The 16930-nt window shown below is 41.0% G+C and overlaps 1 protein-coding gene across 6 annotated transcripts in view; it reads right to left on the bottom strand.

Annotated features, from left to right (window-relative positions):
- mcamb (melanoma cell adhesion molecule b) overlaps nucleotides 1-16607 on the bottom strand; it is a 37581-nt gene extending 20974 nt beyond the window's left edge. For 2 of the 6 annotated variants that reach the window (XM_071497070.1, XM_071497063.1), the window contains exon 1: nucleotides 16384-16602. In XM_071497070.1, coding sequence (XP_071353171.1) covers nucleotides 16384-16447 — 64 coding nt within the window. In that variant the 5' untranslated portion in view covers nucleotides 16448-16602. Of the gene's footprint in view, nucleotides 1-16383 lie in introns of all 6 variants that reach the window. The other 4 variants (XM_071497069.1, XM_071497067.1, XM_071497068.1 and 1 more) reach the window with 4 other exon arrangements.
- Between the last annotated feature and the right edge of the window lie 323 nt (nucleotides 16608-16930).

The following is a 16930-nucleotide window of genomic DNA, read 5'->3' on the forward strand; positions in this document are numbered from 1 at the left end:
CACAGGACTCAACACTGGGCAAAAAGGTCTCTCACTGACTCATGAATCCCCCACACAGCTTCTGGCAACACAGACACATCTCTCCATAAACCCAAAAGTTTATACTGCCATGAATATGCCACTCAAATAAAAGGATGGTAGATTTTTCTACAACACAGACTAATAAGTATACATTATATGTACCCTGCCCCCTCCCCCCACCCACCCAAACCAGGCTCTTTGACCTCAATGTGTTTATTCATTAGAATACATGCTTCCTTTTATGCAGTTCGCTTAAATTAGCTGTTACCAGTTACCATGGCTTTCATTTATTAATGAGGGCTCCAGTGACCTAGTTTAGGTTACCTCAAGAGGAGACATTTCTAAAACTAGTCTTATTGCTGTGACCTTGAGCTGGGTTGATGGCTCCGTTCCTGCTATGTTGGCTGCACACAGTAATTCTCCAGAAGTAGAAAAGACCACCAAACAGAATTAACATCTAGAAAAAGTGGGTCCCTCTTTTGCTGTAAACATTTTTTGTTTAGATGGAAACCTCACAAGGCAGGTTCATATAAATATCATATAAATGTATATAACATGAAACAGGGGCTAGCAGGGACACACTTTGTTAAAGCAGCACAGGGGGCTGTGTTGGTGGGGTCGTGTTGTTAAGGTTCCCTGTGAGACAATGAAATATGATCCAGGAAGTTCAGTTGGAGTAACAGGTTAATGCGTTTAAAGGCTTATCAGATGCTGAAACACTGCACTTTGCTGGATATCGTTGTGTTATAGTAAAGGTTTAGCCTGGTTAAACTTGTTTGCTGCCTGACAACCCTAAGTTGTTAAGTTGGAGCCCTCTTTGCTGGCAACCATTCAAATAAATGAGAGGTCTATGTATTTTCACTCACGGCTAAAATTGGTCAGAACTCAGCCTTAGACAATTAAGGACAATTAATCAACAGCTCAAAGAAGAAACTGACACTTCAATTGAAACCATAAAGAATACTTAGATGTGACTCTAATACAGAGTAGAGAGTCTGCGAGGGGTTAAGGTGATGTTTTAACTCCTGTGTGCAGAGACAATGAGATGGACAGTGGCAGCTGCAGCAAGCAAACTGCACATTCCCACGGTGCCTCAGGGAAAACAAGGTCAACTTGTCACACCGACCTGCCAGACACTTTCCCCAGCGCGAACCCCCCCCCCCCCCCCCCCCGCCCCACACACACACACACACACACACACACACACACACACACACATACAGATCTCCAGGGTGCTGGAGCCGAATGCCGGCAGTATCCACTCAACATGCCACCAGAATTAACGATTTCCAAAAGGCAGAGGAGACAAGACAAGGAATGTAAATACAGCGGAGAGGATCAGCGTGGACCACACAACGGGGGAGATAGGGAGGGAGACACATCACTCCCTGATTTCTCTGATGCTATATTCCATTTCAACAGACCACCTGTTGTAGAGACCAACCCAGGCTAGACCTCAGCACGCCAGACTCCAGTCCGTTCATCGTTCACGGTGGCTCTGCTGATTCACAACTGTTGCAACAGTACAGTAATAAAGCTCTGATTGTGTCAAACAGCAGCGGTGGAGGTACAATGAAGGATGCGTGTTTCCATTGAGGTGGGAAAGAAAAAGTACTCTTCCTTACCTCAACAACTAGCAACAAGGTACCACTTAGCGAGGCAACTGATGCCCGATAGCTCCAGCAGAGCAGTGACCACCAGTGCAAGAGTGCAGATGTCAGATGAAGCTTGTTGATGCATTTAAAGTGTCAGTTTAGCTGCTTACGACTTGATTCTCACACTTTATGCCAGAGGTTCCTGAACATGTTCTGTCATGCCTTCTTTAGGGAAAACACAAACCCACATGTAAATGGATTCAATTTTGAACAACACTAAAAAAAGGTGGTAACAACAGTGGAGAAACTATTTAACAAAGCCTCTCCTGCTACACTGACAGTGAACTTGAGATTTCAGTACTGTAGTTTGGCTTTAACTGGTGGGTTTGCTTAATGAGGAACACTAGTTTTTCTTTTCTTTCCTTGTCACAACTTTGCCTCTCTTGTACTTTGGGTGTCTTTTTGCTTTCATAATACATCTTGGTCACATGAGCCTTGATACCCTTCTGGTTTCTTCACAAGAGTCCGTTCCCAAATGACTCCCATTCAGAAACTTTATTCACTGCAGACATATTGACTTGTTACAGCAGGAAAATCCACAGATTAAACTAATAACATGATGGCTCTGTTGCAGCAGTGACAATAATGTTTTTAGTTACACTTGTGTCAGAATATTTGCAGTGAAAAGGGTCTATTCAGTTTCACTCCATATTTTGGGCAGCGCTGCTTTATGCAATTACAACCTTTTGCTTTTCATTTAACACATGCACAAATGTGGACGTGTGGACTGCAGGGAGAGAAATCATTTCTGAGCAGCCTCAGTTTCACAGCTGTGAAGATCCAACCGCACGCTTTCAGTTGTGCGGGGCAGCACAGTTTCACTGACCTGAGGTTAATCCCTCTTTGATAAGCAGCTCTTTGGTCTTCCCTCAGCAGTTACATTTCAAAGACAGTTCAATCTGTTCAAGCCTTTGATAACTACTTGGCAACAAGACCTACTCCCTTTTGCTCCAAGTTTCCACACTCAGCTATTTGATATGAACACACACACACACAGAACACATACTGGATATGTGTTTAATGTATGACATGTGATTTCATGTGGGATGTGGCCATCTTCGCATGTCCAAACCCATAACTCCCAGAATATTAAAAAAACGTTTTAAAATTGCTCTCTCAATCTCACAAATCTATGTCTGCCTCCATATGTGTGTGTATATGTGTGTGTGTGTGAATCTCAGTCGGCCATTTCCTCATGCCTGCTCCCATAGTGGTACAAACGCCCCCTCCATCCTCTTTCCCACGTCCCATACGACAAATTTGTCTCCATATGAGCCACTGTGTGAGCAGGCAGTAATAAAATAACACAAGCTGTGTGGAAGTATGGGAAAGGCCAACAGAGACAGTATTTTTGTACGATGCTGATTGCAACTGTACAGAGAGAGAGAAAGAGAGAGAGAGAGAGAGAGAGCGAGGTCCCATGACATGGCCTCACAAGTATGAGATGTGCATTGCTTGCTGCTGGCATTTTATGGCTAAAGATAGATTGCAGATACACACACATACAAACACGCTGAAAGCTTTTTACCCATTGACTCACAGGATAAGGTACTCAGCAGCAGCTCTCTCCTTTTTTGGTGGTTGCTACAAGTGGCATCATAAACAATGTTTACTGCTCTTTCAGTAAGAGCTACTTTTGTGTGCAAACTGTTTGCTAATTTTGTGCGCATTAAGGTTTTTGAAATATGAATGTGTGTGTGTTTAAGTGATATGGACGTAGCAAAATTTTTGATTCGACTAAAATCACCCTCGTTAAACTGCAAGTGTTACCAAGTCAAATCATCTGATGGCTAAAGGGCAAAACACTTAAGTTTTGTGTTGCATAACGTGTCTAAACACCATCACACGTCACACACCGTCAGAGTCTGTTGTCTTTAATTGTTTCATGTGCAATATGGAAATCTGGCATTTTGAAATGAAAACGCTGACAAAAATCAAACACATTCCTATGTATGTCTTTTGTAATAATTTGGAAGAGTTAAAGATCCCATTACATCATGGAAAACCGTTACCTCCTGAGAAATAGCACATCTTCAGTGGTGACCTCATGCTGCATACATGGGGATGGATGATAGAGATGGGAAAAGATTCCCATGTTTAGGACTACTACGCGCTCATATAACATGACAACTCAAGCCAGTTATATGATTACAGAGTTGGTTAAGTGAGGGTTAAAAATACTGTGCATTAACAATATAAAACCATATCCAATGAATTTCAGTTTAATCACAGCGGACAATAGTGGTTGATGTGACTGATATTTAGTTGGTTTTCAAGAACTTCCATATTATTAAGCACCAAGTCAGATATATTGAAGCCTGCTGAAAAAGTCTGGATTTCCGGGTCACGATTACAACTTGGATGTTCATGGGAACACTATTTACAAGTTGGAATCTCCCAATTACGATAACTCCAATATGACATAATGGTGCCCTAAGGGGTGAAGCTAACAAGTCCAACCAATAAAATCATCACAAATTATTTTAACAATCGTTCATTCCTGCCCATCCGACGAAGTTAACCCCCCCACCCCACCCCAAACAATAACCCATTACACTTACACTTACACTTGAGATTGATCCCTTTCTGCCCAGGTGAATTATATTAAGGAGGTAATGATACCACTTCATGGAAACTGTAAAGACTTCATGAAATTGGAACTTCAACTTCATGGAAAAACTAACTTTCTGCATATTTATAGGCCACCTCATGCTGTTCCAATAATTACAAAATTTCCTAAAATGCTCACATATTTTTGGATGTGTGCTCCTGTATTAACTTTTCTCCCGTGCAGATATCCTGTTGGTTTATACTTGAATGAATGAATGAATGAATGAATGAATGAATGAATGAATAATTGATCCCTCACTGTGTTGTGTCCAGCCACAACATCCTGTTTCCATATATAATGCATCACATCACAGAGGTAAATATGAAGGCTTCTTTACACACTAGCTGCACAAGTACAAATCCCCAGTACAGTGGATGATGATTCACAGGTAAAAATTTAACGGTAATTTGTGCCAACTGCCCAACAAAATGTGGTCTCAACCACACTAACGTCATCTTAAGTTCTTAAAAAAAAAGCAGGCTACCAGTGGTGAACTCATCTCTTTCTCACATGCTCTACTTGCCAAAAGCCTTGCCTATTTATCACAGTACAAATAAAAGGTTGATTTAAAATATCTCACATGCTGTGATCTGAGGTACCCAGTGTTTGTGCAGCAACAAAACAATGAGAACAATGATCTCTTTGTACAGCATCAGAAGTTTCTTCTTGGAGAAGGCTGATTAAAATGAAATGAATGAAACTGAATCAAATCATATCAGCCCACTGAATGTCTGCTCTGACCTAGATAGAAAAAAATCTTTCAGTACATAGTCACAGCATTTCTGCCCTGTGGAGTCAGCAGCATAGTGACATAGCTGAGGGCTGATAGGTTGCATTAGGTTAAAAGGATCCTAATGTGCATTAGATCAGCACAGAGCATTGTTTCAGGAAAACAGCATCCATTATTAAGCAGGGTGTTGAACTATCAGAGAACAGACAGAGATCCTGACAGGCCTCTGGTCTCCACTTCTGCCAGTGCAGCTCCCAGAGGACAACTTCAGATACACAGATCAGCCAGGACCTGTGCTCCTCAAGCTTCTAACTCCTTCTAAGGCCTATCTGAAGAGCTCAACACACTGCAACTTAAGAATTCCCTGCGTTTTGAAAACTGCTGTAAAATATATTCACCAGTTTGACAACACACATGCAGCCCATCAAAACACAGTGAAAATCTGAACACCACCAAATACAGAAAGGCACTTCAGTTGACCACATGTCTATGGTGTTGGAAAATCAGGTAATGGTTTATTTTAGTTTTAAATGTTATGACACTCAGTTTTCCTAATCAGCATCTTATTTTAAGTGATGGGGTCCTACATGAACAGTTAGAGCAGTTCTGGTTATTACACAAGAGACTTCTGAATTTGTTTTATTTCTTTACGTTTTTATAGACCTGAGGTACGGCATTCTTGTGAACACAATAACTTTGTAACGCCTTGAGATAATTTCTTCAGATTTGGCACAAACAGTCACTTGGACTCAAGGATGAACTGGTTAGATTTTGGTGGTCAAAGGTCAAGGTAACAGTAATCTCACAAAACACCGTTTTGGCCTTCTGAATGCAATATCTTGGAAACTCCTAAAGGAAATCCCTTCAAACTTGGCACAAATGTCCATTTGGACTCAAGAATGAACTGATTAGATTTTGGTGGTCAAAGGTCAAAGGCGAGGGCCACTGTGAACTCTCAAAACACAGTTTGGCCTCTTGAATGTGATATCTTAAGATACCTTGTATGAATTTTGTCAGATTTGGCAGAAACATTCACTTGGACACAAGAATCAACTGATTAGAATTTGATGGTCCAAGGTCAAAGGTCACTGTGACTTCATGAAATGTGTTTTCAGCCATAAACACGTGAAAGCCCAACAGTGGGACTGTATCAGCAGCGCAGAGATTTGAGCTCTATTAGTCTGAAGCAGCTGCTCATATTCTCGTTAATCACTGGACTTGAAGTTGTCCACTGTGGATATCCACTAAGTAAAGTTCATGTTAAAGGCCAGGCTCTGGGCTTAAACATGGACTCATCCTGCCTTACTGCACCGTCTAGCTACATTTTTTTGGTCACTTCCCCCAACAACAGGCATAGTAGGACAGATGATGGGTTTCTTAGTGATATATCACTCTCGCAGTGAGCCCTCTGCAGCAATTAGCCACAGCCCCTGGTAAATGAGCAGCACTGGAATCTCATCTTTATCACAATAAAAAACAAAAGAGACCAGAAGGTGAAAGAAGAGGCCCCTCAGCTGAGCAGCCAGTGTTTTTCTCACACTGGCAATACTTAGCAGGGGGACAGAGAGGGCTCTGTGGGTTTGACCTCAGAGCAGAGCACATAAATCACAGCATCAGAATGAGTACACGTCAATGGATGAGACAATCCTGCATTCTTCTGCAGCCACTAATAATCAATGGTTTTTATTCACACCAATGAAACATTTTATAGGACTTCTAAAATATATAATAATTCTTATGATACTGTCTAACATCAGTTTACCACCAAAGTAAAAAAAAGTCAACGAGAGCAGAGAAAGTCTGAAGTTGCCCTCTTTGCTCTGGTTTCCAACCCTCACGAATCACAAATCTAAAGTGGATCCTGGTTTTTCTTGTCAGTGCCATAAACTGTTCTCATGAACACGCTTGACTGTATATCATGCTGGATAAAATCAATCACACACTGTAACAATTGCAGGTGTGCAAAGCTGTTACAGTGTGTGACTGAAGTGTTACAGTGTGTGAGTCATGGTTTACACCATGACTCACACGTCTAGGTTTGGAAGAATTCAAGCCTGTCTTTGTAGCCCCATCTTGTAACCATCTTATCAGTGTAAGATGCCATTTCCTCAGGTTCTGGCTTCGTTTTAACATATTACCTTATATTCTGCTGCATTAATGTCTTATTGATGCTTTCCAGTGTCAAAGATTTGCTGCCTGGGCCTCCTGCAGCTCTGTGGATGCTCTCACTTTGACAGAATTATAGAGATAAAAAAACCTGAAAATATATAATGAAAAACTTCTTAGTTTCTTTTAAGCCATTTTAGTGACCTGAAACCTTATGATATATAAATTCTCCCTGTCTCAATCTTTTCTGTTTCTCTTGTTTTAACCTAGTGCTTTCTAACAAATAAAAAGGATAAAAATAATCTTACGCAATGACAGACAGGTATAATAGCTAATGGAGTTAATATTCTAAAAGAGTTTATAGTCATTACAGCACAAGAAAATTCAAAGCAAAGTTTTTCTAATTAAACAACACTATCTGCATTAAATCTGCTTACACCCATGTGTTGGTATTCGTGCTTGCATTTCTGTGTGCAGTTCCCCAGACCCAGACTGTGGAATTAAGGACTGTACTATCAGAACAGAATTTAATTTGGCTCATATAATCTCTCCACATTTTATTCCTTAAATAGTCTGAGAAAAACACAGTGAGCTTTAATCATCCTCATCTATGAAAACAAATCTGGAGAGGAGATATACAACCAAGATTTTTATATTTAGGGCATTGAAGCAACTGTTTTCAGCATGATGCATGGACAACTTTAAACCCTTTCCTTGTAAGGTTTCAAGTTATTCACAGTGGAATACCAAACTCTCCTTTCAAATAGGGGTGCAAATACATATGTGCAAATTAAAGGAAAAACCGACGTAAAGTCTTTTAGTCAGGTGTTGGGCTTCAAAGCTTCTTGGCATATGATTCATATCATTTTCATAATCATCAAACTATTCAGTGACCTCTCGTGCCCTATGGATGGGGCCATCGTCATCTTGGAAGAGACCACTCCCATTAAGATAGAAATGTTTCATCACAAGTTAAAGATGACCACTCAAAACAACTTTGTATTGATTTGCAGTGACCCCTCCCTCTAAGGGGACTAGCGGACCCAAACCATGCGAGCAAAATGCCCCTCACAGCATAACAGAGCCACCGGATCCCCTGACTTCAGGGGTCAAGCATTCAGGCCTGTACCGTTCTCTTGATGTACGGATGACGCATCTGACCACATCACTTTTTTCTTACCTACACACACTAATGCACGACCATCACGGTCATCAAATGTGTGCTGCTGTTGACCAGAGTTTCTGTCTGTCAGCCGCCAGTTGAGCAGCCTCTGTGTATGAAGCTCCTGCTCCCTGTGCCCCAACAATGAACCCTCTTTCAAAGTTATTTAGAGCTTTTCCTGTTGCCATGTTGACAAAAAAATCTGAATAAACTGGGCCGGCTCAGTATTTTTATACCTGCCACAGAGCTGGATGATGAGACTGGTTGCTAACCATTTTATTGTACCATGCAATGCACCTGTGTGTAAACATCTGCATTTGCTATGTTTCTCCACTCATTTGTTCAGGTTTTTCCTTTTATTTCTTGGTATATGTACAAGCTTATTATAAAAACTGCATTTTGTGCAGTGGAGACAAATTTACAACAACAGAGCGATTCACTGTCATGTCGTTGTAAACATTCAGTGGTATTGTGGGACATAAATTACTGGATTTTCTTACAAATTAAGCAAAGTGTGAGTTTGGCAATGTCATTGAAGTTAATGAACTTTGGCCTGGATGTATTTTGCAATATACAAATGGCCCATGTATCATTCACTGACAGTGTGAATGGTGTCGATTTCAACATTTTGGTAAAACCCCACACCCTTGCAACAGCTAAGAATGTTAACTATTTCTGAAAGCCAAACAACCATGTAGAAACCATCATTCTGACATTGGAGTCAGTGTGACTGACAAGATGGAACAACTGGCCCGTCTGAGGGGGCACAAAACGACCTTTGACCCAGTGTGAAGAGGGAAAAAATGAATTGGAGAAAGAAAAAGAAAGAAAAAAGCCTGATGCCTAATGTCTGTCCCCTGTAGACTGAAAATGCTCTGCAACTGTACATAGACTCATATACTGAAGAAATCCACTTGTGACACACATAACCACATTGTGATTTGATATGCGAACAGAAAAAATGCCATGTATATGGTTTGGACTGGCTGCTGCTGTAAACAGACAACCAGGATAATTTTGACCCACATGACCCACATCTTTAGGTCGTCAGCTTGGCTTCAGGTTGCTTTAGGAGCATCTCTGTTGTAAATAAAACTCTTAAGTTTATCTATTTGAAATCTCAGTATTACTAGACAACCATACTAAATGATTCTGCACTTCGTGATTTACATGTAATGCCACATTCACTGCAGCAAGTAGTGTTCTCTTAATTTAGTAATGCAAAACCTAAGGGTCTGGTGGTTGGGGTGGTGGATAGGTTCATAGCCTCACAGAGGAGACTGTAACTGTAATCACAATGTTTCCATAACCCCTTACCAAGGGTGTTAGCTGCCTATCCATAACAATCCATAATTTATTCGCCATAACCACAATCTTTCCCACGGCTTAACCCTACCTTAGCTGCCTTGTGTAGATATTGCAGAAAGCCTCATTGAAAAAAACTGGCACTGGGTGCAAAAAAACACTAAGTGTAATGTTGGATTTGAAGAATCTTCCAACACTGACAATCTTGTCTGGCAATAGGGCTGACTTTAGATCCACTTAACAACAAATAGAATTGATAGAACAGATAAGACCTTACTTTGCGATCCCTCTTCTTCAAATCCACCCTTGGAGAAAATAGCTGGTGTGTCTACTTTAAGAGGCTAAGTGTGTGGCCAAACACAAACTGCAATTATTACTTTGTGTATCAAAGTGAGTCAGAAAGACATAGCAAATATCCAAACACCATACTTGTCTCTCTATTATCCGCACTGTGGGAGACAATTTCAAAATAGGTGTTGATAGATGTTGACCTAACACAAGCTCACTGGGTCTCTGCACCTCTTCACTAGCTCTTACATAACCACAGGAGTCTGCTCATCTCCAAAGTAATGTGGATGTTTGTGGCTGATGAGAGTTTTCTCAGTTTGTGTAAAGAAAAAAACCCCACGGTAGAGTTAGAGTTTATTTTAGGGTGGCTACAACATAGTGCAGTTTGTCTTGATTTTTGTTTCGACCTTGACCTGAGCTCAACTTGGCAGGCGATCCTACGAGCAGAGTTACATTTATTACAGTAACTTCACTGCACTCACTGAGCAAAAGTCCAGCAGATAATCACAAAGGATAAAATAACTTTTCATATCTATAAGGACATCAGGTTAATAAGTGATGATGAAGCTAATTATAAGACGAGTTTGATGAAGAACAGTCATGACAGAAGTCAAAAAGTTGACACTAACACAACCTTGATCATAGCTGCTTGTTGTCCCGCACATTCATTTTATCCCATAAACTTCCCTACATATCTGTTCTCCATTTCACAGTTAACAGCAGAGCATCATACACTGCTGCACCACTGAATCAGACTAGGGTTTAGTGCCTCGCTCAAGCAGAGATTTCTTCCACTTGGCAGTTTCATAAGACAAGTTCTCTGTTATTTATAAAAGACTTCCAAATGGGCGGGCCGCATACAAGTGCCCTGTGATACTTGTCCAGTGAATTGTGCTCTGAATAACACATCTGACTGAGGACGAAACCTCATCTTGGTTTCCTACAGTGTGTACATTGTTGAATATGTATATATGTATGCATGAAACTGAAAAAAAACTCAACTGAGCACAACACAGATGATTTGTATTTTCTTTTTTTTTTTTTTTTTTTACTCGTGTGGCTTTGAACACCACACTGACCTATTTATCTCTGTCAATGCAATAAAAAAGGTGTAAGATCACTAAGCAAAATGACAGATATAAATCATTTTACAAAATTTAACTATTTTCCTGCCTCCCCAGTGTCAAACAAGAGCAGCTTTGAAAATGTTTTATATTCCAGTTTGCACACATTGGTTTAATGGTTCGATACTTTTTATGTTTGTCAAGGGGATCAGGTAGCAGCTCAGGTCAAAACCAAATGCTTCCCCATGAAAGAAGCTATTATACTTTGTGCTCATTATCCTTGTGCTAATATCTTTAAACTGTTTTCACAGGGACTCACAAAATCTTTGCAATTGCATCACTGTTTGGAACTACTTTTTCAGAAAAATGCATAACTGCATTAATCTGCCCTGATGGTGGCTGCAGCTATGTGTAAACAGGACATAGATAAGAGATTTATTTATTATTAATGAAATTAGTGACTTTATAAATACTTTCAGTGTGACCACAGAGAATACTTTAAATGGGCAGAGGTTATGCATTAAAGATAACATCGTCGCAGCCCTATCACCGATACAAATTAGTACTCAACAGTCAAGGGCATCTCTAAAGTAACATTAATCCTAAAGTTGCCACAAATCACAAATCTTTTCATTTAAAGAGTGTAATATTCCAAAATATCAAAAAACGATACAACAAACAACAAAATCTGGGTGTGTCTCATGGTATAAGTCCAACATATAAGATAATACTAATAGCAATTAGTATTGGTATTAGTTTGGTTAGGAGAGAGCTCTTCTTAAATGTTGATAACCACCTGGATATGACAACAACCAAACTCAGATTGGTCCTCAGATCTCATTTACAACCAGTTTGTGGGCAGCTGAAAAGCTGAAACTAGGCTACTCTGGTCTGCAGCAGTGACGGTTTTATACTTGTAACACAGCAGAAAATAAGAATGAACTTCCAAAATGATCACAGAACAGTAATGCTGACAGCATCACAACACTCCTCTTTCAAATATATATCTAAATAATTAAATACTTTCAAATGGCACATATATAATGTACAAGCAAAGGTGAATTTAGACAGTAAGGTTCCACAGTCTGTCAAAGTCACCAGCAGTGACACAATAACCCTCCATTAACAAAACTAATGCATGATGACAATAGGTCATTATGCAGTAGCAGTGAGCTGACCTGAGTGGGCACGTGTGTGTGTGTGTGTGTGTGTGTGTGTGTGTGTGTGTGTGTTCATATGAGTCTTTGACTCTGGGGCTCACTGGGTGTGTGTTGTCAGCAGTGTGAGGGAACCAGGTGTACCCAGCTGTCCGTCTGATCAGAGAACTTCAAAGGGGCGTTAGAGCAGCAGTAAGTGGGAACAGTCAGAGGAGAGCTGGCTCTTCACATGCTGGGTTAGCTAAAGGTGATCTCTAAACCCCCTGATAAGAGTGGATGCGCCCTGCAGCCAAATATAGAGCTATACATCAGTACAGTTCAGTCCAGTGAAGTGGTCCAATGTGTGTTGAGGCCCTCCAATATGACTTACAGAGGAAACGACTCAATACACATCTGCAGTCAAGGCTGATCTTGTGTTGAGAGTCTGTTGGGCATCACTGATGGTGTGTTTCTTATAAAAACCAAACTGTGCTGAAAAATGTTGCAAGAAGCTTTGAAACTGGACAAACTTGAATTTTCTGAAAGCCTATTTTGAGCCAAGTTTTTCTATGGGAAAAAAGTGTTGTTTCCCATAGAAACTGTTCTGATAAGGGAAGGCTGAACATGCTGAATATCAACTTCCTTCCTTTAACGCAGTAAACATCAGTTAGACCACTTGCTTTGCCAACAAAAGGTCCTGAGATTAAGATATAATTCAAGGCTTTACTGCAGGTTGTTTTGTTTTTTTTTGGTTTGTTTGAGCTACATTCTACAAACAATCATTTTCTGCTACTCAGGGAACATACACAAAATGGTCCCGATGACAACATCACAAAGACCTGGGAGCTTTCTCCACCAGTAACAGCCCCCCACCTTCTCCATCACTCGTTTGCTATATTGACCCAAGTAATGGTGATAATGGATGTTATTCACATCAATAGGAAGATCAAACAGTAAAAGGAAACCTTTTGCTCCTACAGTTCATGTTCCCAAGTGCACAGCTTCAACCCATTATATGGTTCTACTGGGAGACACTGGATCAAAACGGTTTTTCCATAAAAACACTGGCAGCTTTTCTCCTGCATTCATGGTCTAACAGGTATAAAGCCATTCACTAATAAGTCATTTGTGTGCATTTTCATTTTGCTCACTTAATCTCATGTTGCACATAAAACTTACAGTGTCAACAGCAGTCAGTCTGACAGTCTACTAATAATATGAGCAGTGGAAAGCAGAGTCAAAAAAAGATAACGTATACACTAACAAATCATATATTTACAACCAACTGATTTGTGACTTTATCAATAAATCAGTCAGGAAATACCTTCTCCATTGCACCTTCACACACCAACCTATTTATGTCATTCCCACGCTAACGATGAACTGATGCGTTATTTTCAATAAAAGTTTCTGTTCTAAATTTGGATCAACCCTCAGCTGCTAGATAATGGCACACTAAATTTCTGTACAGACAGTTGCTTGATGTCATGACCAGCCAACCTGACTGAGAGCAAGTCAAACCAGACCAGAAGCATAATGACTTTTAATGAGGTATAAGAAAGATAAGGATAAGTTAAAAAAATACTTATATCTCTATAGAGAAATTCAATTTGATCCAGTGTCTCCCTGTAGAACCATATTATTAGTTGAAACCAGTAAAAAATATACAGTAACCTCAAAACAGAAGTGTCCATCTATGTCGACCAAATCACAGCTTTGTTTTGGTTTGACAGTTTTGACATGAACTGTGTACTTCTATTAGGCCAAGTTCCTCCAAAGCCAGACAAAGTGCCTCTGCCATGTTCAAGAACAACTGTGGTTATTCAAGATATAGAAAGGTAGATATTCAAACAGTTATAAGCACTGTCCTTTTCCTCACTATACAGCTCCACTGTACTATAACCTTCAGTGGCACAATACTAATATTCGCTAGCTTTTGTACTGTTTCCTTTCCAGGCTTCACTGGGGATCTGGATAATGTTTCACTAATCCTAACAACCGTGAATTCACCAAAACAATTTTAGACATCTCCAGATTGATGTTGCACTGTCACGGGCCAGATCAAAAACAGTGGCTGACTGCTCCTTTTCTGTGTGGTGTCCCGAGGACGCTGTTGCATGGGAACACGTAAACACAGTGCTTGAACAGCTCAAGGCTTTATTTCAGGACAAAGATAAGACACCATGTGCCCATGACAAACTTTCTCTAGACCAGGACCTGGTTTTGGCACATAGTGATCGTTTCCATCAGTTGGTTACTAAGACACATTGAAGAATTTGTCATTTTTATACCAGAAATGTATGAATATATATCCTACGACAGTCTGTTGCAATGAATAAAAGTGGTATATATAACAAAAAACAAAGCGAGAGCAAAATTACTTCCAATGATTGAAGAAAAAAAAGTATGTTAGTAAGATCCAAGACCTCTACAAATTCCTTACAATGTCCAGCCTGCCCCACAAATTAAAAACTGTTCATAGGCATGGAAATAAAATACTCACGGTCCTTGCCGTGGACATGTGCTCAAGAGAAGTCTGAATTTAGGGACTTTCATTTCAGGCCAGCTTTGCTCTGCTGATCTTCTGCCAGACTGCCAGGCCTCAATTTTCTATGCTGCGGTCGAGACACAACGAGCACATTTATTGTCTGTGACCAGCTCACTTCTTCTGAAGCGCAGCAGTTGTTGAAACTGAGGCTCAGTGCCTGAGCCGCAGCAGAAAGTGATGACCTTTGAATGAGCAAGGTCTAATGTGGCTGCTCTTTGGCCCGGCTTGATTAGCTGATGTCACAGGAAATGAATAGCATCCTTATCGAGGGTCACCGCTACAATCCAGCAGCATCTCCGTCTTTCCTCTGATGTCATCACAGGCTGAACACAAGAGTTTTGGCACCGACACAGCTGCACTCATTCGCGCTCAACATGCACATACATGCATGTATTCAAACATTCAAACACCCTCTCAGGCCCTGCTGGATCTTCAAAGACACAGATCCAGCAGGTCCAGCGATCACAAAAGGAGATCAGCACAATACAAAGAGGTAACGAAAAGTTCATATGGTTCATGACAAACAGGAATAAGGAAAGGTAAAGACGTGGGATGTGAGAGGAGGGAAGTCAGGCTCACAGAGAGGAAAGAGGGTGTACGTGTGTGTGTGCGTGTGTGATTGTGTGTGTGTGTGTGTGTGTGTGTGTGTGTGTGTGCATGTGCGTGTGCGTGTGTTGGGGGGACTTGTCTCAGTTAAACAAACAAGTATAAGCAAAGGTCCTGTAAAATGAAGCTGTAATGTAGAGCTATCATGCCCTTCTCCCCCATATTAAGACCACATATAAATCCACGCTCACACACTCTCCTCTGAAAATAACCATAGATCTGCACTACACCGTTCATCTCCCAAGTTTTTTACTATGCTCTCTCGCAGTTGATTTAAAGACAAAGTCTAATAACAATAAACAAGATGATGAACTGCACAGGTGAACATTCTTCTTTGCTTACACCATACAGATATCACACTGTAAACCTGTGCAGCGAGAGCCATATCTCACTCCGGCAATGTGTGACAGAAACATGGTCGAGCTATTCACCAGGCAGGAGCTGACAGAAAGCAGGGGAAGAGCTCCCTCACCACAACTGCACCTCTGTGCATGTCGGGGGCTAAAAATACATGCAAACTATTCAAACTAACCAAAAATAACTTCAAGTACCATGGAAATTGGCAAAGTATGTCTCATTTTTTTTTTTTTTTTTTTTTTGCAGTTATAGCTACCTAACACCCCCAGTGTGTTTATTCACAACATATATGAAATGCTTTCCAGTTAAGAAAGAAGGGGTGAAAAGGGCACATCACTCCAAGGCTACCTAAACACTGTATAATATGTCATACGTTTTCAGTTAGTTCTTCCCTCTGAACATCTACTTTCTGTGAGCAGAAACCATTTGAGCACATACATAATGAAAAATAAAGCAACCCGGGGCTGTGCAGTACCACATCCCTGCACCTGGACCAGCGCAGAGCTCAGTGTAGTTTCTGCGCAGGCAACAGTTGGCTTTAGATCTGATGACCCCCCCCCCTGAAAAACTTTATAAATGTCCCAACAAAAAACAGCGAAAAGCTGAACTCGTTGCAAGGGGTAGCATTCAAGACCATTCAAGATACACTTCTTACTTTGTTTTCTTTCTGGGGGTGTTTGTGTGCGTCTATTTCTTGTGACAGCAGTACGCAAAGCCAACGGTACTCCAGATACACAGTCCAAACCCCCCCCCCCCCCCCCCCGTTACACGGATCGTGCTTCTCGGGCACTCACCTCCCCAGGTGTGAAAGAGGACCAGGAGTCCGACGAGCAGAGAGCCAGTGTCCCGTACAGCCATGGTTGTTGGTCGGTGCAGCAGTTGTCAGTGCTGAGGTGTGTGTGTGCGTGTGTGTGTGTGTGTGTTGAGGGAGTCTGACAGGGACTAGTCCTGCTGGAAAACTGCAGGAGACTTACACACACACATGCACAGAGACAGAGAGAGAGAGAGAGAGAAGGTGGTGCAGCAGGGAGGCAGATGAAGACACAGGAGGTCTTCCACTGTAAAAAAAAAAAAAAAAAAAAGTCCTTCAGGCGCACACAGTCGTTCTGAAATTCACCATATTTTCTCGACACACGTTTTGCTTTGAGCAGCTCAGTCTTAGCTCTTTTATGGTTTAGGCAAAAGAAAAGTACATTAATGGCCAGACAACATCTCTGAGCCCGAGTTGATATGAATCACTGAGGGGGATATTTTTTACAGTGTGCAGAAGAGGAGGAACTTGAGGGCGGAGGTCTGTAGCGAAATACAGTAATCAGTTATAATTCACAGCTTCCGTTTTTT

Source organism: Trachinotus anak, unplaced genomic scaffold (genome assembly GCF_046630095.1).
Source record: "Trachinotus anak isolate AG129_WGS33_773 ecotype Australia unplaced genomic scaffold, CSIRO_AGI_Tana_v1 ptg000014l, whole genome shotgun sequence".
Classification (NCBI taxonomy): domain Eukaryota; kingdom Metazoa; phylum Chordata; class Actinopteri; order Carangiformes; family Carangidae; genus Trachinotus; species Trachinotus anak.